We start from the raw sequence: 25,320 nt of genomic DNA on the forward strand, positions 1-25,320 counted from the left end.
CCTTCAACATGCAGATCTGATAATTTGAGTGACGTTCAGTGGTCCAGATTAAAGACATAGTGCTAGAGGCCTCACTGGTGCATGATTACTCTGCTCTCAGCACCTATACAGACCCGGGGATAAATTTATCAAGCTGCGCGTTTGAAATAGTAAAGATGTTGCATATAGAAACCAATCAGATTCCAATCATTTTGTAAAATGTACTAAAATAAATGATAACTAGAATGTGATTGGTTGCTATAGATAACATCTCCACTTTTCAAACCCACAGCTTGATAAATTTACCCCCTCTGCATTTAAGCCAAGGTGCCTTTTCATATGGTGCTCCCACCCCCCTCCTCATTGCAACCTGATAACCATAAGTGATCCCGTGAACACAATTTTAAAGGTGTTGGGTATAGATCCTGTCCATTTTACAGCAGCCAGTGAGCATGCAGCAAAATGCCATGTGGGAGCTCTCTCTGGCTGGTTCCCTTGGACTTATCAATAGAAACAGTGACATGGCATTTATTGTCCTCCATCTTCTTGCACTTACCAAATGTAAACATATGGGACCATTGTGATTATGAACTAAACAAGAAACAGTGCTGTGCAGCTAGCAAGGATGATAAAGTACAGTATTAGAAGCAAAATCTACTAACTGAAAACATAAGTACACTTTTTTTTAGAATATATATTTTTTTTGTCAATATATCTCACAATGTGATTGATAGAGAAAGATATAAACCTCCTTTTAAGCAGTGTTCAAGTCACTTTCTTCTGCTATTGTATGTATTCTCAAACTATTACTGTTGTAAATGGGTTTTGTTGCCAACTAGTAAACTATTTACAGGACTCAGCTGTTTAAAAATTTGAATGAAATGGTATTTTGTAAAAAGATAGAGAGATACTCAAGGAAGGAGGACATCATAAGTTATAATCCAAAAGGATTTATTTTCTTTATTCAAACCAGGAGGTATTCACCAGTTAGTGCAAAATGCACTGCACACCTTCAGCCTGAGGAATTTACATCTAGAGATGGCTCCATTACCCTGGAAAATCTGCAAAAGAGATGCAACAGGCATGGGGCACAAATCAAGTCTCTGCATTGGTGACTTCGGAGCAGGTGGCTGTTCCCTGCATTCTGCCTCATGTCAAGTAACAAAATCAAGAACTACACTCAGTAGGAATTAGTTGGGTAATTCGGAGATGCTGACTTTTTGCACTCAACGACCCACAACGTAAAATAAAATTAAAAGGAAAAAAAATATATTTAGAAGCAAGGAGTTAAAATGTCTTGAACTCCAGTGTCACCGGAAACCCTGCAATTAAATTAAAAAATAAACCTGCATACATAGTAGAAAATTTTCTTTTAAAAAATTCACAATCTTTAAATGTATATATTTCATATCTTTAAACATAAAAGTTTACAATTTCTGGTAAAACAAAGGCTCAGAAAAAAATAACCCCCCCCTCCCAAAAAATGGAAAACAAACACGAACCAATAAACCTGAAGAGTTCCATTAAAGCTGCAGATGTTTTCAAAACCCTGTTTGGAACCAGTGACTCATTGGCTTTATTTGTGCTGATGGGTCAAAAATTGATGTAAAAACTGTTGTCCAAACACCCACAGCTTTTCCTTCAAACAATACAACCTCCACAAGTCTCTACTAGCAGGATGTGTCTTCACCAGGCGATTGTCACAAGTTCAGAGGTGGATGTGTCCTAGTCTTCACTGTGCTCACGCTTCCCTGATGTTAACGTCTATAAGGGTGGAATCCTTGCACATTGTGATTCTGCCCTCGTCCCAAGCCACTCCCTCCAGCGGCCGGGCCTGCCGATGCTGGTGTAGTGGGTCCTGTCGTGTAAGAGGGGGGCTGTTGGCTGAGGTCAGAGAAACTCTGTCCAAACCCACTCATGTCCTGTCCATATCCTACAGCAAATAAATGGAGATTAGGTATTCATATATTCGATTTCTTCACATAGTTTAAGTATGAAACTATGGAGTGAAAGGAGCGATTGCAAACCAGCAAAAGATGGAGGTGCTAAAAATTAAAAGCCAAGCATGAGGTTTTTGTAGCACCTAGACCAGCGACTCAAAAAAAATAAAATAACTGCCTTGAGCAATAAAAGTTAAGATTTGAGACTGTAGCATGAATTTAAGTAGTTTACCTCTAGCTGTAACAAGATGTAAGTTGGGAAATGTGTGCTAAAACAGACTTATTTTAGGTACCTGCATTCACACTCTATGCACCCCTTTTACCAGTCTATAATGAGGCAAATTTTAAGCATTTAACCATTAAAAAAACAATATGACTTTACAGGCATACTTCGTTTGCTTCACTCACATTAAATCACCCTCCATTGCTTTTAGACTCGTTTCCCCTTCACTCCTTTACCCCCTCACTTTTTTTTTGTCAAATTACACCATCACACTCAGAAACCTTCAGGTTGCTTTGCAACCATTCAATATAGTTGGTGTCATACTCAAACCTAGTATGTTATTGCAAAGTGCAGCCTGTAATCATGAAGAGGGAGCCAATAACCTTTAGTGTGCCATTTCAATAGAGCAGAGTCAGTGTACTCTGGGACCTTCAGACCCACTAACAAACACACCTTTTACCCCCCCATGGGGCTTTTATATAAGTGCTGTCCAGAACACAGGAAAATTAATATTAACTGACCCACTTCTGGCTTTTTGGTACTGTACAAACTGGCTTCCTAGTAGCCATGCTCCACTATGAAAAATAACTTTTCATTCCATCCCAAACTGCAGTTTTGTAATGCAGCAGCAAAGTGTCAAACACCAATGACTCTACACACATTTTTCCCCATGATAATGGTGCTATAGGTACTGCCTGGCAGATTACAACTTTCCTTTCTGGGTGAGAACTGGTTTAATGTTGTCCTAAATACATTGCATGTTAGGAACAAAGGTCAACAAGTTGTATTACATCTTGTTCTGATCCCAATGTGTTTAGCTTTAAACCAGGAAAGTGCATTATGCAACTACTACATTTCTGGCAGTTTAATACAAAAGGTCAGGTATATCAAAGCTCCACTCTGAACAATAAAAATCTCAGGCAATCCAAACTACTGTAAAGGTTATACAATACACTAAAGCCTTAAAAATATTCACTTTGTATTTTAATCTAAAAATCTCTCTCTGCAAATCAGACCCATTGTTGGAAGGACATAGAGGAAGGGGGAGCACTGCTAACAGCCACCCACCCCCAGGACGCTATCATGTCCGGTCACTCTTCATTAGTAGGCTAGACAATATTAAAGACAACCCTGAGCAGCAAACCAAGTGTCAATCTATGATTTGTCCTTTATGACAGACAATTTTACGCAGTTGTACATGATGAATCTATGGCCACAGGTGGGATATGAAATTCACATTCATTTCATGTGAAATCCATTAAAAATATTTGCTTACAATTACTTTTTACTTCTGTCAAGACACACAAACTACTTTCAGCGCTTAAAGTACACCTGCTGCCCATGAACTGCAGAGTAAGCTATTTAGTGGGTATGGAGCTCATCCCAATTCATTAGGAATTAATGAGTGCCCAGTTATCATTAACGTATTTAGGCAAATAGTGTGTTCTAATATGCTATGGAAAATGCAGGCAATTAATAAAAGAGGGCTGCTGAAGGCAATAAGAGCAAGTAAAAAACAAAATAAAACTGATTGTTAATTGACTATACATTCACAAGTCATATCTGTTTAGTTTCTGCTCGTGTAAAATATCACTACATCTGGAATCTAGCTATTTTATTTTATTCTTTAAAAAATGAAGACAAATTCAAGACTCAGTCAATCTATTTAGCAAAGATTGGAAATGCCTACTGGCATAACCTACATAAAGAAAGTCTAGTGTAAGTTCTACAAAGATAATATGGCACCTTTACTAGTGTACATACTATTCTACTGAGACTTAAAATAAAATACTAAAAAACCAAAAACAAAAAAAAAACAAAAAAAAAAACAAAAAAACGATATTTACTAAAGCTCAGATCTCAGTAGAGAGAAAAAAAAATATATAGCCTACATCAGGGTTTCCCAAACCCAGTCCTCAGGGTTCCCCAACAGTGCAGGTTTTCCATATCTACTTGCTGGAGCACAGGTGTACTCATTACTGACTGACACATTGTAACAGATCCACAGGTGGTCCTAATTATGTCACATGTGATCTGGAAAACCTGCACTGTTAGGGAGCCCTGAGGACTGGGTTTGGAAAACCCTGGCCTACATTAAAGCTAACATGGTTAAAGGTTTAAACATCTGTCAATATCCATTATCGGCAATTGTAACAAGCTAAATTGATATGAACTTATCTGTACTTTTATACAAAAAAAAAATATATATATTTATAGCACAATTAGATCTTTGATAAACAGATGCTAAATTTTTAATTCACTTGAAATTCAGGTTTGGATGGAATATCCAAAAAGAAGCCAGGTCCACAAAAGTAACTTCGCTTGGGTCTGGTGTTGAGGCCATCTGCGGCAGATCGCCCAACATCTTGCTTCCACCAGCCCATATGCATGGGTCATGACAATAAGCTGCCTGGAAGGACTGGCACAAACAGGACATTGAGGTACCTACGTGACCATGCAGGAGTGAGGGGGAGCGGGTATGTTTAACAGAGTACCAGCCTGAGAACCTCAACACCCAACCACTGAAAGTAACCTTTGGGGTCTAGGCTTCACTCAGGTTTTTTCAGTTTTGCACATAATTATCTTTTGATTAAGGTCAGTTCAGAATAAGCAGGAGCAACATGAATACTTGTATACACAACACTGAAATATATTAATTTTACAACATGCCTCATCAGTGTCTGAGAATTACAAACACTTATTTATACTATTTGTTTGAGCTTCTCTACTTCATTCCCTCTCATCCTACATCTTAGTTCAGTCCGGCAGAGGAGTACACTACCCACAATACACCCAGAACCACATCCACATCCAGTACCATGCAGCTTAAAATTTCGGTTGAGAGAGAATCAGTTTTATATTTTATATTTCTTTGACTAATATGATATATTGGAGCAATGACTGTTAGACAAGGTCACAGAAAAGTGTAAAAAATCTTGATTTCTCTCAGCAGAATATCTTCTCTGTGCTGCAGAGAATAGGGACCTTCAAAAGCTCATTAATGATTACGATAACTGCTGTACAAGAAATTCTGTGTTTAGGCTGTGTAAAAGAGTCCGCACTGTAGACAAAGCTGATAATGTCCATTATTATTCCTATACTGCAATGTGGAAATATTAACAAGCAGAAAACAAAACTTTAGAAGTACTAAAGATACGCATATCATGAATTGTTTGGAACCTGCTTGTGTCACTTGAGCTGGTGGTCAGACTGCTTTTTCAATGTGTGTGATTCCCACAAGCCTCCAAATCAGGATGGATGTTCTAACACTACCTACCATCTCTTACCTTTTATGTCCTTCAGAGAGCTCAAATCCACTCGGACAATTTCACAAAGCAGGCATTTCCTGGAAAGAGTGATTTCTTCAGGCTTTTTACGTGGGATGGTTAAGGCATGCACTACAACCCCAACCTGTTATCCCACCCAGCCAGGCAATGGGCATTGTGCATGGCAAGGTCAGACATGGAGTGGTGCACTCTGATTTTACAGCAATGGATGGGACATGGGTGTTTTCTATAATGATGTAAGGGCAGCAAGAGTCTCTAATGTAAATCACACATTCTTACAAAAACACAAGGAAGGCTCCAAGCAAGCTTTCTGGCCAGCAGGTTGTGTTTCGAGAGACTTTCAGCCACCCAGCCAACCCCAAATGACAAACAGGGACAGAACTTGTACAAGGACACCACTTACCAAATTGGCTAAAAGCAAAGTCTTGCTGACCACCAGGGGGTTTACTGAGATCCTGAGCTGACTGCCCTGGGGGTGGAGGGAACGCCAATGGCGCTGCTCCAGGAGTACCAGGCGGTGGTGGAACTCCTGATGGGACGAATTGATCAGGAGGGGGAGGGGGTTGGCCATAGCCAAAGCCTGCAATAACACAGCGAAAGATATACAGGGATGGCTGGGGATTAGTTTCCCTTACAGGAGGGTCTGACAAAAATAAAAGTAAATAAACTTAGCACTTACCAAATGGAGGTGGTGTTGCATATCCTGGTGCAAAGCCCTGTGGTGCAGCATAACCTCCTGGAGGTGATGACACTAGGAAGGGAGTAAAAGGCGGAGGTGGAGGAGGAGCACCCCGGCCCGCTGTAGGCCCATACCCGCCTGTGGAGAAGACTACATTAGGAAGAACCAAAAAGGTAGGAGAGGATGAAGTGAATTGCCCGAGTGATACAATAATTTTAAAAACGTATGGCTAATTACTTACCAATTGTCTGTCCTGCTGGCATCCACATACCTAAACAGTTTAGAAACAAAGTCTGTAAATGGTGGTCCCCAAATAATGCACAGTCAAAATCTCCGTTACTACATTTACAACCAACAAATATAAAACTCGAGAATGAAAGTTTCCATTATGTAATGAAAACAGTATATTTTCTATATTAAAAAGAAAAGAGTTGAGCTGGGCACACATGCTTCAATATCTCAGTGTCTAGTCCCAATAAGAGTAATGCCCAACACTAATTCATTCAGCATCTTATTAAAAAGAAAAAAAAAAAGGGAAGATGGCATCTATTGAATCGTGTGTATGGTTATCTTCTGTAGTCTTCTGACTACAGCACACAATGTAAGCCAGAAGAGATTTGGCATTTGATTTTATAAATATTGCAGAGCCAGGGTAACCCAAAAACAAAGAACAAAAAAACCCCTTTACATTTGACGCTTACATTTAGGAAGTCAACTTTATTGATGTGAACAGATGCTTCCGATTTATGTATTATTTTGTTCACCTCTGCAGTAACAACTGCAGAAAATAAAACTGTTGTGCCTCTACTGTTGGCCACAAAGAACAAAGCTTAGAACAAAATGACTGTTGTTTAATATGGCCATAGAAAATTCCAAAACACATGGTCTCTCTGGACGTGTCATTATGAAGTCGAACCTTCACTAACAACCGTTTGACACCCTCTTCTTGCTGTAACTCCCAATTCACATCAGATTTGGTGACTAATAGCTCACCCCTCCAGGAATACACATTACCTACATACCCTCCTGCATTCCTGAAAATCACTGCATTCGTTCCTCATTATTACTTTATCATTCCAAATATAAAAAGCCTCCCACATCTCCCGGTCATTCCTCCCCAACCCTTTTTTACCCTTTTGTCTCCCTTAATATACATGTCTCTGCTGTAGTAACATATATACTTTCTTGCAACAAATCAGAGCTTCCGTCAATGTTTATTTCCTTGTTTATTGTCAATAACATATATTGTATAATACGTATTTTATGTTGATTTGTAAAAATTTTTTTAATATTTTGTTTAAAAAAAAATAAAAAATATGGCCACATGGGTAGCAGGGTGTCAACCATCAATACATTTACAAACTGTAAATAAAAGTAGTGACTCATCAGTCTGTTATAAAACTAGTGATCTAGTAAAACTGAGACATCCTGTAACAGCCAAACTGCATGTAGAAGTACTTAACCCAGTGGAATCCAAACTTTCTCGGGTCAAGGCACCCTTAGGGTCTCCATAATTTTTTCAAGGCACCCCTAAGCCAAAATAATTACCAAGTAGTCCCCTGCCATGCTTACCAATGGCCCTGGCACCCCTTTGAGTTCGCTGCGGCACCCCAGTGGCGCAGTTTGGGAACCACGGACCTAACCAATAATTTTGGAAACGTGAAGCTTGAAAGTCCCCTCTCACCTTGCATCCACCCTAGGTGCTGTAACCTCTCACTTTTGAAACGTTTTGGTATAAATCCAACAAGGTATCAGTAAGAAATATAATCTGTCAGTAAATGTTTATAAAGCAAGTGTAAAAATATTGGCAAGGATTTAGACCTGTGACTAGTAGAAAGCCAAACTGAACAATATTAGGAAGTCTGACAAAAGGACCAGCAACCAGATCTCTTCTGGCTTCACTGGGGTAATTTGGAAGAGGAGTGCATGCACAGGCAGATAATGGTCACCTATGGACCACATTTACCAACATGCTTAATTTGAGATTGATGGGATAATTCTAAGGTTTGTATTGAGGCAAAGTGCACAATATTGCAGTGTGTGGTCAGATTACCATAAATTGTTTCTATGTCTCCATTTTAAAGGCACCTTAATCCTATTTTTTTATTTTCCCCATTTTGACACTCTTATTAGGTTTGCCTCTTAACATTGCACTCTCCTCCTAAAGCTATCCCGTCAATCTTATGTGTGTGCGATATTGTCCTCTCAAAGGGGTAATCATGGGTATATAGCGGAGAAAACATTATGGAGAACACAGTTCATTAGGATATATTTGTGGAAGTTATGCATAGATATAAAATTGTCATTTTACTGGTGCAGTTTAAAACATGAATACCCAACTGCCACAGACATCACATTTTTTCACTGTGCACCAGTTTCCAAACATGTCCACAGCTAAGTCTGCATCTAACTTGTATACCTCAATAGCATAAAAGCACGACTAGCATATGCATCTATATGTACGAAAAACACAGCAATGCGAAGAGATTGTGATCTGCGTGCATCCAAGTTACATAACAGAAAAGTAACGTGTGTTCAATACCTTCACAGTCTCTTTCTCTCCAATATCCTTTTTAAGCTTTGTAGGATGGATCAGCCAGGGCCTTCAGCCCCTGTCCATCTACTTTAAATGTTAAGAACATTAGTTTGCTAGCAGTACAAGCAAAAAGATATTGCCACAAAATCGTGGGAAACAAGCTAAGGAGACAATCCTTCTTACACCAGTAATTAAAACCATATAATTAAAACTAAATGTAATAAGTTTCATTAAGTACATATGGAAGTCCTTCCATATCAACCATTACCTAATGACTTGAACTTCATACTTAATAAAAATAGAATTATAATCTGACAGCATAACTGGCATATAAAGGGCTCTGAATTGTGTAATATTCCAGAGAGTCAAATGTGAAGACCTATACTCTTGTGCCACCTCAACACTCTTACTCTGCACAGGTAATACCATAGACTTAATACAACACTGTAATAGCAACCACCAATTTGTATGAGTTGGAAACAAAGGACCATTTCATTGTTAGAATTTACTTAACTATTCCACATGCAAACTGCTTCCTTTTATGGGTTACAAACACTACATCTATGATTCTATTTATATATTCAACATGTTTTGGTTTCTAGAAATAGTTATTAAGTGAGGCTAAGACAATTTTAGTTTATGTGACCAAAAGGTCCATCTCAAAAGGTTTGCTCTCCTCTTTTAATATCTTGTACTTTCCAAAACAAGCCGATAATTTAAAAGGATCATCAATCCTAATGTTTGTATGATGTATGTCATCGTTCTACCCTAGAGTCTTAAAGTGGTTAAAAAGTGAACATTGTCAGAGGATATATTTCTTGAGAATACATGTGCAGTTTGCTTTGAAGAGTATAATGAAAGGGGTAAATACAGTGTTACCATTCTGTTTTTGTAAAGTCAATTACACAAGCTCATATTTGAAGTTTTAAAGTTAGCAATGCAGATAAAGACATGTCTATTTTAAAAGAATGAGGGCAACTATGACACTTAACTTTAGGGAATTATATGTAACTAAAATAATGCGCTAACAGTCTCACCTTGAGGACTGTAACTCTGCTGCCACGTGGCAGGAGGCTGCCCTGTCCATCCATTGGCTGCACCTTGCATGGCTCTACTTCCCCACTGGTTGGATACTGGAGAGCCAGGAGGTTGGCTTTTACTGTCACGAGGCTCGGCGCGTTTCACTTCCACCTAAACAAAGACAGAAACTGGTCAAAGAATAGCTCAACAGTTCTTGCCCTCTCCCCTCCCACTATACCCACAAATTAGGCTTATAACTAAACTTAGCATTTTATCACTTTAATTATATAAATGAAGGACTGTATGCGGGTCAGTGAAATACTTAACATGTACAGTATATGGCTTTGTAAACAGTCATAATTGGGTAGAGGGGAAGGGATTCCTTATATGGCTCTTAAAATAAGAAAAAAAAAAGCAAGAAAGCAGAACTCTTAATCAGATGGCAGAGCCCTGTGGTTGTCCAGGCAGGGCTTTCTATTGGCATTCACCAGAGCAAGATACATGTGTACTTCATGTGAAAAGTAGTCTAAACTCTGCTCACACTTGAGAATCCCCCAAAGGATGGGGCTGGAATGCTGCTAGGGAGACTGTTGATTGGCTGCATCAGAAATAGCTAATGGAAGATAAAGACTTACCTTCCCCAGGCTAACGCTTTAAGAATCTCAATTTAATTAACTCGCAAATAATGTCAGAGGGAATGGATGTGGTAAGAGAATCTTACACTATATCTAACAAAAAAAAGTAAACAAAACATGCAAGTAATACAAAATGGACAGTTTTATCAATAAGAAGCATATTCTTCATACTGTGTTGTTAAGTAACATTTACCCAGATTATTCTTAGCCCTTGGTATTAGTCGATGAGCCTAATAAGTGACTTCCTTTGTAAATGTAACTTTTATACATTAATAAATACATATCGTTTGCAGCATGGTGCAAAGTCTCAGGCCACTGAAACAAAGTGCAGTAGTAAAAAACAAACCAAAAATCTGCAGTTGAATCAAAGAGGCAATTATGTTTAAAAGCAAAACTCCACCCAAAATGAAAAATTAAACCGAGTCCCAAAGGCTTACTTACTGGGGGTCTGGCATTCAGGCTAAATGGCAAGTTCCCCAATGCTTGTGTACTACCCTCAACTGCTCCGCTCGCTCAATGTTTTTGATGGATAACACGTTCTGTTTCTCAAAAACAAAACAAAAAACAACCCCAGGCAGCAGGACCTAGAATAGTTCATAGAGATATCATACTCGCCTCCATCCTGCTGACCCCGTCTTTTCATCTACTGACAAAACACTGTAGACAAAACTGTACAGTAGTGAGCAGAGCACCTATGGGCCCAAGATTTCCAAGTGGAAGCTTGCTAAATAGCCTGAACACCAGAATACAGGGACTTGTTTTTACTTGGGATAGACAACACAAAGCTCATTTTCCACTTTCAGTTTAATTCTGCTCTCTAAATTGTCGAATTTTGATAACATCCCTTTAAAGCACCAATTTGCAATCTACTTATTTCCTAAACCCTCAATCTAACTGTCAACATTAGGTTTTAATCCGGTAAGTAATGTTTTGGCTAAAATATAACAGATCATTATACCAATGTAAGCTGCACCCACTCTTTTCTATACTCAAAGATGGGCTAACAATAGGTAACTGCCTATTTTAGCGATCAGCTACAGCCCTTTTGGGAACTCTTCATTATGTATGCCAATATTCCATCACTAAAGCCTCAACGTACGGGGTGGAACTACGATTTGTCAAAGTCCTGACAACACAGTATGAATAGATCACTTTACTGCAGAATGGTTAAACTACTGAGAACATTGTTTTTGTACCAAAGATTAACAGTAAGTGACCCAGTAATGAAACAATAACAGCAACCAGTCCTTCCTGAGGTCTAAGAAATTGAAAATAACAATAACGGGGGAAAAAATTCAGTTATTACACCCCCGCCCCTATTCAAAATTTGAAGTATACATGACGTCAGAAGGAGTGGCATCAAACCAAGCCTTAGGTAGAAGAGATGTCCTTGAGGGCCATGCATATTGACATATCACAGTCACATATGTAAAATGAGCAGTCACTGGATTTTGAATAAATCAAGGTAATTTCGCTTCTTTCTTTTGAAAGATCGTGAATATCCCCACCTATGCTTCCACCCCACCCCTCCCTATTGCAAACTACACTGTCGGCCACTCTCCAAGGACACCGACTGCTACCCAAGACTTAGTTCAGTCTTAAGGTAAAATAAAACTACAACTACACACTTTTTTGCCCATGATGTCGTGAAAATGCATGTTGACAGCCTGGTCCACTGATTGTTCGTCCTCGAAAGTTATAAATCCAAAACCTAGCCAACGACGAAGAGTGAATCAAGGTAGCAGGGTGTTGTGACACAAAACAGGATGATGAACAGTATTAGGAGCAGAACCAAGGCATCAGCAGCAGGAACAGACTGTAGTAATTCCAGGCACAGCTTTCTCGTATACAGAGTTGTGGGAAGAATTGTAGAGGTGGAATGAATTGTTCTAGTCACAGGAAGCAAAGTGTTAAGCTAGTGACTGATGAAGAAAGAACATTACAAAATGCTTTTATTTAATCAGTTTTTTTCCCTCAGTGAAGAATATGTGCTGTGAAGTCACTTTGCAGTCCTGCTGCTTCCTCCTTGGTGGCATTTTGCTTTGCAGCTAGTGCTGACAGCAGCCATATATTGTTCTAAAGCGTTAAACAGAGCTACAATATCTATAACAGCTAAGGACTGTCAAAGCTTTTCCAACAATGTTGGGAAAGCCCAGAGTCTGTACTGGAGAGAAAGCTATATGAATACACAAAGATACAGGCCAAGCTGAGATCCAGCAGGACATAACCTGCAATCAGCAGCAAGAGCAAGACATGAAAAGAATACTCAAAAGGAGAGAAGTTTGCATTTCCCACACTACAGGGAGTGAAGTGTAAACGAAGCATCAGGAGTGTGGAACCTAAACAAACACCTTGCACTGAATGAAGTAGAAAATCTGTGTTATCATCTAATCAGTTTAAAAGTCAAGCTCTTAAATGGTTCATCAATGTTCTCTAATACTGATTAACTGGTCTTGGTGGCCAAGTGAAGTATGGTAAATAACGATAACCACCAGTATAATTCACAACATAACTATTTTAGATCTACAAAGGTATGTATAGGTGGAGATTTTCTTTAACCTGCAACATGAGATGCTAAGTAACAATATTTTGCTGGATTCTAAAAGGAAAAACAAAAAAAAAATTGATGGAACACTTCCTTGCCATTTGAGAGATACAAGTGTGGCAATTTCCTTCCACCAAATATTTCAGGTAAAAAAGCTCAGAAGATTCTTACAAAAGGGGATGAGATTCATTTAGAAACAAGATGGAAACCAGAGACAATCCGGTTTATGTCACGTATACTACTGTGAATAGGAATCTGGATTAGACTTGTTTGTATTTCAAAGCTCTGCTCTTATATACACAAGTTAACAGGGCCATTGTTAAACAAAGTGTGTGGATTTGAAGTCACAGAATCAGGGCAATAACTATAGGTCCTTAAACAGTCCAAATCAGCTAAACAAACACATACACAAAAATAAAATAAGGAGAATCTCAAAGTGGTGACACTTCGTTTACACCCCAAACTCATCACGCCCACGCCTTATTTAACTGAACTGGCCTGTACCTGAGTGATAGAGCTTAAACACCTAGAGAGAAAAAAGCTAGAGAGATAACATTAATCACAGTCAAACAAAACAAACAACTTAACAATACTTTACTGTAACCTACATGAGTAAGAATGTAAAATGAATAACAAACTATAACTTAGCTTAAAATGTAAGTAGCACTCTACAATATAATTTATCTTGATGATAAAAGGAATAGGAGGGCATTCAGAAGGCAAACAATTTTGACAGGATGCATGGAACAGGCAATGGATGTTCTGTGGCCAGCACCAGCATGTGACCTGTGCTCAGGAGGGAAGACGACTAAATTGTAAAACCAACAGGACAATTGCACATTGGTCCTTATACACAATACAGAATACCCATGATTCTGATTGGTGTGCTGGTATTTCAGAAGGACCATCCATGTGTAACAAAGGAAAAGCAAAGATGGCAGCTAGTATAACGAAAAAAACCAAAACAATTTATGTAAAATGAAAAATGTCAGATGTCTGAGACACAAACATCACAGCTTGCAAATGACCCAAAATACATCCTGCAGCAGAAATATGGCTGCTTATTATAATGCTGAAAATAAAATGTCTTAATTTCCAGTTCAATTTACAAATGCTGTCAGTTTGTACAAAATACTAAAACATCTCCAATGCAGAATGGAGCAAGGATTAAACCGCTGGGAATGTGCAGACAAGTAATGTGTAAAGCTCTAATAATTGTAAAATTGTTTGCCATCTAAATGAAGAGAATGATGAAAGAAATTGGAAAGCAAGATGGATCAGCCTTTATTTACCTCTTGGCCTCTGTTTTTCAGCATCATAAATCATCACAACTTCAGTAACCTGTAAAAGCAATAAGTGGTCATTTTCAAATACAAAACTACAATATAACTTGAGGAAAACATAGTTAACTGCTGTAACAAATTTATTGTTTAATGGAACACACAATGTTTAAAATATAAAAGTTCACTGTTCAGACCACTCCCATCAATGCATTTTTCTACTGCCAGATATAATTACTTTTTTCCTCATTTGACCAGACTTATTTAACATTATTTTTATAACGGGAAACTCTTATGGACTTAACCTGAAACTTGCAATATTTCAAATATAAAAGTCTCCTGTTAAGTTGCTAACCAGGGCATGCTGAAAGTATATTGTTTATAATGTCTGCGGCCTGGCAACCTCTCATCTGTTGCCCCCCCCCCCCCCCGCCACCGCTTTACATTCAATATCCGCAGTGTACTGCATCATGTGATGGCAGGAAGAATTGGGAGTGCAGATCAGAAAATTACAGATTAGAAGTGATACCCCTCTTTCATAATGATAGATTATTGATAAGATGCAAGAAGCCTAACAATACTCTAAGAAAAGAAAATAAAAAAAAAAATGGACTTGACTTTCCCCACCAGCACTAAACCTGCAGCTTTGTGAAACCCTGCATTACCCATAAAATCGGCACTCGGTTGACCCGATTGGCTAACGCATGCTGTACAGTTACACTTTAACAAGTGTGTTTTGCATCAATCTTGACAATACCTTCACAATTCAGAAATGTTAACACACAGGAAAGAAACAGTTTCTTTTTAAGATTGCATTCACCTTAACTGCAGAAAGTAAGAACGGCAAAGTAAGCATGTGGTGAACCCTTGCAAAACAGGCATTTTTTACACTGCCATATAGGTATACTTTAAATAGGATTAGACCTAGCCTGCTAGTTTAATGAACAAGTATCTAACCAATTCACATATTAACCAACTGACTAGCAGTGTCCACTGTCATTTTAAAATGAAGGCCAAATTTTATGATATAGACATGGTACTGTTGTAACGAGTAGCATGTTATTGAATTTGTACATTTGTATGTAATTTTGCTAAGAATATAACTTGTGGTATGTGAGGTTGGCATCATCAAGTAGCAATATCTGCCTCACAGGCAACACACCACTGTCATCTAGAAACAGGTTGCATTGTTATGACTTTATACAAATGATCATATTATTATGATAGTGTCAGGACTTACCACTCCGAATCGCTTGAAGTAATCTCTAAGTTCAGTTTCGCCACAGTTGTGTGGTATTCCACCAACAAAAATCTTGTTTCCCCTACTGTTTTCAGTCCTGGGGCTTTTTTGTTGCTGTACAAGTAAACAAACACATTTCTAATTCACACAATATACCAATTGAGCTTGATTTTAGTCCACAGCTCACTAAGTATTTTTTATATTTCAACCTCAAGGATTGAATTCCTCAGTTATTCAAAATATTTTATTCCATTTCATCTTCCATGCTCAGCAATAATCATAAAACATTTCAGACTATGCTCTCCTTACCCATCCTCCTTCTCTTGGCCGTGATCTCTCAGGCTGCATTCCACGAGGTGTGCATGGCTTTGGATCAATCTGTAAAACAGTACAATGATCTCAATAGAAACACACATACCCTATTTGAATGATCTAAATCTAATAGGGAACTCGTAAATATGACTTGACTGATGCAACACAACAGATAAACAAAATAATCGTAGCTTTAAAACACACAAAAAAAACTTGTCATATGTACTTACATTCCTGCCATCCAATGTGTGAGGTCTACTGGCTAAGACAGTGCCAACACAGTTCGGATCTTTAAACTTTACGAATCCAAAGCCCCTTGACTGATTTGTTGTTTTGTCTTTCATTATCACACAATCTACGACTTCCCCATACTGGGAGAAATAACTGCGCAAGGTTTCTGTACAAAGCAAGTATGTGTATAGTGGATAGGAAAGGTGACAAAAACAAAGTCAATTTACGATGATGAATTTTAACAAAGCTAGTATTCTGTATTCTTAACATAGACAGTATAGGTTGCCATGGAAGGTCATCCATTATTAAAAGACTACTAAACCTAAAATACAAGTTGCCCTATATAACAGATAATTGTAACATACATTAATGTAAGTAAACATCTGAAGAGTTTATGGGAACTGACTATAAGTGACGAAACTGAACTTATGGGGACTATTAAAGGACACTGGCCTAAACCACTCCCAACTTGAAATGCCTTTGCTCTTTCAAGGTAAGGATACTTTAAATCAGCAGTGTGCAACAGGTTGCCGACGACCTGTCGGAACTTCACCCGTGGCACCTTAGACCACTGCTCAAAATCTTATTCTCTGCTTTGTTAAAACAGATAAAACAGAGACTAAAGCTGGATGCAAACTACAGGTTTTTCATCCAGTTATTGTGCCGATCCCATGATCGGCATCTGTTTGGCAAGATATTGCATTAGTGTGTACAATCCCAGTGATGTTTTACCGTATCAAAGCACATTGTATCTTTTGATTTGATTTTTGAAACTTCCTAAAAAAATCACAATCAACGATATCAGGCAAATGTGGAAGTGTGTATGCACTCACAATCACAAGTTTAGGAAGATCTCTGTAGTGTGTGCAGAGTCAAAATCTTTTAAGTAAATGGTTATGACAGATGAAGAGCACAGATCTCAAGGTAAATTGTGTAAGTGTGTACACAAAAATCTGCATGCTCATCTGGACTTTCAGTAGTTGGTGACATTGTTACAGAAATTATATCTGCAGTCATTTTTTGTAGTGTGTACCCAGCTTTAGGCAGACTGGGGGAAGCCAACTTCCACGTCACATGACCTCCTCTGCACAACATAGGGAGGTCAGGCTGCGTAACAGATGAGGAAGTACAGTGTGCTCTCTGTGCGGCCCCTAGGAAGGTTGGAGAACTACAGATGCGGGCCTACATACACCACTAAGTGTGTAACGGTTTGTGGATCAATCTGCATGACATTTACCATGTAACTTATACCATGTAAACTACACACACCCAGTTTTATCCAAAACACTTAATTAAACATCAATTAGCAAAAAAGCTCTTAAGGTCCTAGAATTGTTACGGCAACAAATAAAACATTTGAATAAACAAATATGTAAAAAAAAATAAAGCCAGATAAACTGCTATAGTATTTCCATTGTAGCCTACATACATAGAAATCTTATATCAGATAAACAGATACATGCAGGGAGAGAAATGGATGTCTGACCTGTGCACATACTTTTCAGAGATGTGCTAGGTCACACAAGACACTTTGATGTAGCAAAAGTCATCAGGTATAAACTAAGGCCTCACAGGCAATTTTACTAATTACACTAACTTCCAGGGAATAGCCCAAGCACTTTTCATTTCTCCACAGAGGAACAAACTCTGCGCTGATCATCCATGTGCTAGTTTTAATTTAGCAGTGAACCCTCACACTGCCTCCCTGTTATAATGGGAGCCAACGCAAGCTGAGAAGTGCTGGGGCTGATAAACTATTTGGGTACGTGACACACTGCCAATTTTACATTCATTTTTCTAATTACCCACTGTAGCACCTGCAGTCTGAGCACAGATAACAGTCAGTCACTTACAGTTCTCCGTTAATCAGACACATTTGTTTTTATTTCTGCTCAGAACACAGATGCTGCCGACTCATTAATTTAATCTAATGCGAACATAGTTATTTGTAACAAAGCACAGTACACATGTGTTGCATAATTTTCATTTATATGACGTGTAGCACAATACTTTCAAAGTGCCATCTGGTGGCGGAAAATATATTGCAGGAAATTTCAATACCACTTTGGGAAACACGCTTGACACAATGCAACGACACAGACAATTAACAAAATCACCTGCTATTAGAAGACAATTTGGTACATAAACACCAGCAGCTACACTATGCATTTCACAACAAAAGTGTGAAAAACAGGTCTACCTCACCTTGCGTTGTACTCCAATCAAGACCTCCAACAAAAAGTTTTCTGTTAAAAAAAACAAAAAGGTAATTAATCAACTTATAGCTTATTTTTCTATCTAACATTAAAATGTCTTACCTCACATGAATCTAAAACACACCAATGAATGGTTTGACATATTTAAGGACAAGACAAAAAAAAAAAAATACATAAATATTTTACTCCTATATGATGAGCATGCAGCTACTTAATGCATTTTAGTCTGTGCAACATTTTCAGACATACAAGTGTGAATACCAAATTGATATTCTTATAAAAGTATCATTTTAATTAAATTGTATAAGGCAAATAAGGCAATAAGTGGCATACTGATTATTTAAATGCATCCACATAGACAAAGGCAAATAAAATGCCATGTGTCCATCTTGCCAAACAAAGATATACAACTGCTCCAATTCCAAAAGTTACATCAATGTAAAAATTATTTTTAATTAAAGCTGGTAGTGTCAGATCTCAGCATGACGGGTGAAGGTGGGAGAAATGTTATAGTACACAGCAGAGGCAGAGCAGAGGGGTGTTCCAAAGCCTCTCTGCTCACTATATTGTGTTTACCAAGGACATTGTGCTGATTTATAGATTAATAGCAGTCTGAACAAACAAAGAAAAAATAGTAAATACCAACCTTCTTATAGCCTGCTAGAGTGATTTGTGTTTGAGAAAGCAAAAAACTATTTTTTTTCCATGGGATTTAAGTTTTACACTAGCAGCTGCAATTGGTTGATAACTTTTGTATGCAATGAAGATTACTAGAATTAGTCACATTTTTTGGAAGATGATGGGAAGGTTATGGTTTGTAGATCAGATAAGCATCCTTATCATAGCAAAGTCAGGTTAAAACCAGCTGTCAGTTTTTAAGGAAATGTATGTAATCCCAAAGGTGATGGAAGCATTTCTAGTTGCAAACTAAAACTTGTCATCAAATCTTATTCTGTAACTCATTTTCCTTTAGAATGCATAGAGCAGTACTAAGATGGTGTTCAACAAGTGAGCACAATGTTCTGAACCACAAAATTAAACTGGTCATGAAAATTACATGAACTTCAACCTTTGCAGTACTAATGACCAGTGGGACTCATCCTGCACATATACCTAAAAAGAGGTGCCTGTTGATGACATAGCGCTGTTGTGAAATGAAATCTCTGAGTGTGCCGGCTCTCAACTCTACAGAAAAAAAAATATGTAGTGCAGGGAATAGGGAGGGCACTAAAATGCCCAATCGTCCCAAACTGCCACCTACAGACCAAGGGGCATTCACGTTTGAAACAGGGAAATTCACTCTTTCATATGATGTGGCCCCTTAACCCCTACACTATAGAAAGGAATCAAGAAGTCCAAGCACGTGCAAGGGCAGAGATCTCCCCCATCCTGGCTTGAAAACCTTCAGGGGTACATACACATGAAAGATGGGTAAATTTGTGTGGGTAGCTCAAATTACAAATATTGGATTGTGAAAACCCAAAGTTTCTAAATAGGCTATGAATTAAGTTACTACCCATGGCTTTTAAATGGGGACTAAAAAAAAGCACAAACGTATTTTAAATACACAACGTATTATTTTAACCAAGACATTAGTGAGATGTTAAGCAAATAAAAATGGCATTTACCTGTGGGCCCCATGAAGGCTTTGTCTGCCCTACAGACAGGATCAGAGAACAGTGATTTGTCAGTGCCCTTCTCCTGTTTGGTGCTGAATTGGAAAGCTCAAAAGGGACCTTGACAACCCCTCTAGCAGTTTAAAGTAAAAAGCACACTCCAAGGAGTAGAGGAGATCTCATCTTAAATTAGTTTTAGGTGGAATTACCCTGTAGCATGTTACATTTATTTCTGTGTGTGAAAGTTTAAATTGTGAATTGGAAAACATTTAAAAACAGTTTAGATATTTGTTTTAAAAAGAGAACATTTTTAGAACTACTAAATGAATGCAGAATTGTGCATTGCTTACATAAGCAGCCATTACAAGGAATAGAACATTTTGTAGATTTAATAGAACACACAGAAAAAAATAAACATTAAGACACTTGCATATAATAATGCAAAATATATCAGATATTTCTTTACAGCTATCTGCCTTCTACCTGTAGTAAGCTACCGATAGGATATTTTGTACACTTACATTATGTACCAGATGCAGAAACGGGAGAGGACAAAGAAAACAAACCCAAAATAGAAAGACATACAAGTAACAATCATATGCACTTTGTGAATCTTTAGGGAAGCCAAGGCAAATTACATAAATACTAGTGCTGGCAAATGGAGAATGAGCCCTGTGGGATAGCCATCTTCGCAGAACCCTATACTCCCTGTGGGGCTTTCTGTACATCAGATGTGCAGTTACTACACCTACTGCTTAATCAGAATAATACACAGGTGCTGTAAATGGCAATTACCAAACAAAGAATGAACCAGTCAGACCGGTTCCTAAGACCAAACCACAGACCAAGTCTCCCGAAAGAATCTTGATTTACAGGGGTGGATGGAGCCCTGGGCTGCTCAGCGTTATCGCTTGTACTTGACGGTCAGACCAGTCTGGCGGCAGAGGAACATCCTCTCTGACCATGCTCCACAAACCTTTCCCTCTCAATCACCCACCCACCCACCGCATGGCTCCAAGGAACCCGTGCTACAACCCTGCCTGGAGCCGGGCGAACGTGCCGGGTCGGTGAGGGGATGCCTGGCTCTCCTCATGTCAGCACCGCACTCACCCCTCCCCCCTGTTCTCATATCGACGACCAGCTGGTGCACATGCCGCCACGGAGATACTGCCCAAGGCCTCCTACCCAGGTCTGCCTGCCAATGCTCGGCGTTTCCTGCACGCACAGGCCTCGCATCCACTCTCACTTTCCCAGGGTCACAGGACTTCCTTTCCCGTAGTAGCTCCCGCCTAAACCCCAAATGCAAACGCCCCAGCTCCCTTATACCAGCGTCTGGTCTCTCACCCAATCTCATCCCCGCCTTGGTTGTTCATTTCTCCGCGGCCGCTCTTGTGTCTCTGCCGCTTCTTTCAGTCACCAGCTCGAACCAACGGTAACACAGCGCGAGGCTACGGGGTTTCCAGACAGGGGGCGACGTCAGCGTCATCACGCACACGTAAAGCACACACTGCCGATAGTTTTTCTACACTAGAGGACAAATAGGTCAGTCTCTAGTGCTCAGAAAATAAACCATTTTACTGGAGTAAATTATGTACTGCGGTAATGATCGGGTTTCTGCTTCCCTACGATTATTGAACAAAACATATACGCTTTTGCCCCTGTAAAATGTTCCTGAAATTATCTTATTTTCAACACTGATTAACCTCACAATAAAATATATTTTTCCTGCCTGCTCCAAAGCATTTATTTTTATCCATATTCTCTGGACTTTACAAGTTAATATTTATTAAACATTACTATTTAAAATGCAAGAAGTATATTGACCTTAAATTCAGTAAACTAGACATTATAGCAGTATAAGGACCACTTTAATTGATTCATGTGATACATGATCTGTCTCATAACCTGCAAAGTGCCTGGAGAACTGAGTTCAAATCAAGAAGAGGCTGGAGAACTGTGAAAACATGTCTTCACTATGTGGTATATACTGAGAACTGAAAATGGCTGCCAGGTACTTCCTGTCAGCCCGCACTTCCTGGTTGGAAAGTGGATGGCAGTGATGTCACTTCCATCATACACATGTAGCATACATCTACATTCACTTTTTTATTTTTTTTTATTTTTAAGAACAACAATCATTAGGTGTGTGGGTGCAAGACATTGTGACAGGTGTTGGATGTGGGAACAGCGTGCATATGAAAATACACATGAACTGGTAATGCCGAAAGTTACATAACAAAGTCCTAGGATTAGGCCTGGAGATTCTACCGGACCTTGTGATGAAAAAGGGGGTAGTGATGTGTTCTGTGTTGAACAGGGCTCACTATTGGTCAGGGGTATAGGACTGTCCTGCATTGCATAAGATGCTTCTTCAGAGGACCCATTGTCCACATTGATAGCATACTTACCCACTTTCTTCAGCTCTCTTCCGGGAGCCTGCCAGGTGAGGGGGGGGCGGGGCGCCCAAAATTGTGTCATTTTGGCCCCGCCCCCTGTGACGTCATGCCACAAACGCATCATTTGACAGCGGTGGGACGGGGCCAAACGCCGTGATTCACCGGGAATCCTAGTGAAGTGGGCAGAATTCGGGAGATTGCCACACTGACCCGGGAGTCCGGGAGACTCTTGCAAAATGCGGGAGTCTCCCGGACATTCCGGGAGAGTTGGCAAGTATGATTGATAGGTGTTCTGATACCTTTATGCAATTTTCTGTGGGATGGGGGTGCTGACTCACACACCCCTAAGAGGTAACGCCTGTTACGCTTATACAAAGTACTGTCGGATTGCACCACATAGCTGTTGGGCCTATTAGAGGATTCTTGCACAGTCCCAACTTTGTCAAACCTGACTGGGGTATGAATGCGGAATGTCTGCCCTGGGGACAGTGGTCTCAACTGATGAGAGGTTTTGCATGATTGGCTTTGAGCCGTAACCTGGAGTTCTACAGAGCACTCGGCACAGTAGTCTCAATGGCTGGTGTAAGCTTGGCTATGGTGGTAGGAATGATAGTGCGAGTGCATCTGGACAGAAGGCGTTGAGAGGGAGAAGGGAGCTCATCCCTTGGGGTATTTCTCCATGAATATGTCTGAACTTTCTCTGTAGCATTTGTCTAACAGGTGCTTTGCAGAATGTACTGCCCTTTCCATTATATTGTGGATAGCACGGACTGCTAGTGACATGTGAGATGTCCCATTCATTGGTGAAGGACTGGAACTCGCCACTCATGAACTGCATGGCGTTGTCAGTGAGCAGCTTGCGTGGTATACCATGGGTAGAGAAGTGTTTTTTCATTTTATTAATGACTGTGGCACTTGTTAGTTTAGGAAGATAAATCAACAATATTATTAATCCTTTTGAGGAAGTCCCCAATTCATGAATATATTATTCAGTTGGTCATTAGAGGAACAAACTCTCCTTGTGATGTGTTTTTATGTTGCTGTTTTGTACTAATTTGTATGATTTCATTAGTATATGATTAAAATATCTTTTCTATGCATAATTAACTCTTTATGTGGCATATAATTCTTAGCATTTATGGTGATTTTCAGAATGTGTAATTTTATAAGGTACCATCTACGCAGTTCACTGCTTTGTTGTATATAGTTTAGGAAGATAGTCTATCTCGAACCAACTAGAATATGAGTCCACTAACACAATGTGCTCTTTCCCCCTCCACACAAAAAGATCTGCAGCAACGATAGACCAAGGAAGGTCAGGTACCTCATGGAGAGTGAGCAGTTCTTTGCCATGATGGGGCCATAGAGCATTGTAGGCTGCACAAGCAGAGATTACCCACTCAATGTCAGCAGTCATATAGGGCCAATACAATGCATCCTTAGCCCATCACAAGGTGGCCTCCTGGCCAGAGAGCCCCTGATGGGCCTGCTGGGCATAAAATCCTTGGAGAGCATATGGGATTACAAACCCGCTGATTATGCAAGAGGATGCCCTCTGAGATATTCAACTTGTCTCGGAAAGCAAAGAATGACTTGAGGTCACGAGGCAATTCCCTGGAGGAAGACAGCCAACCATGCAGGACAACATACGACAACCGTTGGCAAAGGTCACACTTGAGTGTAACATCACGCAGCTCTTCCATGCGCCGTGTGGAGAAGACATCAAACTCCATAACATCCATGTCATTGTCAGCATCAGGGACACCTGAGTCTGGAAGGTGAGGACGTGATAAAGCGTCAGCTTTGTGGATGTCCTTTCCACGCTTGTACACTACATCAAGATGGTACTGTGGAAGACAAATAATTAGATGAAGTAGGTTAAATTGATTAATAGTGTTTTATCGTGCGATTTCGATTAGTACGTTACGCACGGCTGAACAACACACTTACATTCACACTTACATTTTGTAAATAGTACACATTTCTTAAAGTTCCTATTGACATTCATTTATCAGTAAATGTATTTTGAGATTATTTATACATAGATAATACTACGGTAAAGGTAACTATGGTTCAGGTCCACAGAAATGTGTGGAGTTTGGCCTCGTATTAATCTATATTTTGCTAGCTGAAATCCGGTGTCAATAGGTAAGTGATTGCATAATGCAATCGCAAGTTATGAATGGTATGAGATTAATATTCAAAAGCACTTTGTTTATGGGACAGTTTAAACTGATTTTTCGACGGGAAGACAAGTAGGCAACAGTTGAAATGAGCAGCCCCCTCCTTTTGGAGAGGATCAAATGAACTGACCTATGACCAGCTGTCTACTGGAACATCTTTAACCCTGGATCAATGAAGAATTTTCTTAGTGTTATCTGTGTATATTCTGTGACATCATCACTGCTTTTTCTAAACTTTACAATATAAAAGTAGCTTTGGTTTCAGGAACGGTCTTTGTTTGCCAACAAACATCAGGACTGACGGGCTGCTTCTCTATCCAGGGCTGCACAGTGTATGTATCGGTTGTACTTTACTTTATTATTGTGATTTGTTACATCTTGCTACCAAATCTCTTTTGTGCGTTGGAACCACATTGATCGCAGCGGACAATATTTATTGGTAGCAACAAAACGAACATTAAAGTACCTTTGGAGCTTGAGCAAGAATCGTTTAATATATGCCGAAGCAATGTGTATAGGTTTGTGGAGAATAGTGATCAGTGGTTGGTGATCTGTTTCAACCATGACTGGACGTCCATAGATGAACTCATGGAACTTTTGACAGGCAAAGACAAGGGCAAGCAGTTCCTTTTCAATTTGAGTGTATCGTGACTCAGTGGGGCATTGTCAGGATTCAGTAGGATGACTGGGATACTTCTGGTCTCAAATGAGATTGGCGGTACTCCACCCAGAGGCGCAGAAACTAACAAAGCGAGAAGGTTTTCACCAGGGATTCCTGCAAGGGAATTTGGGCTTTGCAGCTTCCACACTGCAGGTTACGGTCCCCTAGGGGAGTTCCCAATGAGCAGTGATAGAGAACCGAGTACAGAGAAGAAGGTAGGCACTAGTTAGCCACTAATGAGTGGGAGTGCCGAGCGATGCTCTGTGATAGTCCATAGAGAGATAGATGAGATGGTCTGCGGTAGTTCCACTAAGTGGGTGGAGCAAATAAGTGATAATCTG

General features: G+C 39.4%; 1 protein-coding gene across 7 annotated transcripts; it reads right to left on the bottom strand.

Moving 5' to 3' along the window:
- Positions 1–913: 913 nt before the first annotated feature.
- DAZAP1 (DAZ associated protein 1) lies at positions 914–21,230 on the bottom strand. Of its 7 annotated transcripts, none has more exons than XM_075205599.1 (13): positions 21,084–21,230; positions 18,113–18,153; positions 15,907–16,073; positions 15,674–15,742; positions 15,365–15,478; positions 14,137–14,185; positions 11,928–12,010; positions 9,682–9,835; positions 6,350–6,379; positions 6,109–6,258; positions 5,833–6,009; positions 5,430–5,488; positions 1,822–1,912 (listed from the first exon to the last, which is right to left on the bottom strand). In XM_075205599.1, the coding sequence occupies exons 1-12, from the start codon at positions 21,110–21,112 to the stop codon at positions 5,451–5,453; spliced, it is 1,101 nt and encodes a 366-aa protein (XP_075061700.1). In that variant the 5' UTR covers positions 21,113–21,230; the 3' UTR covers positions 1,822–1,912; positions 5,430–5,450. The 7 variants fall into 7 exon arrangements, with proteins under 7 accessions (XP_075061692.1, XP_075061684.1, XP_075061711.1 ...); XM_075205604.1 differs by having other exon boundaries at positions 6,109–6,246; positions 21,084–21,226; XM_075205591.1 differs by lacking the exon at positions 5,430–5,488 and having other exon boundaries at positions 914–1,912; positions 6,109–6,246; positions 21,084–21,225.
- Between the last annotated feature and the right edge of the window lie 4,090 nt (positions 21,231–25,320).

The sequence above is a fragment of the Mixophyes fleayi genome, chromosome 1 (assembly GCF_038048845.1).
Source record: "Mixophyes fleayi isolate aMixFle1 chromosome 1, aMixFle1.hap1, whole genome shotgun sequence".
NCBI lineage: Eukaryota > Metazoa > Chordata > Amphibia > Anura > Limnodynastidae > Mixophyes > Mixophyes fleayi.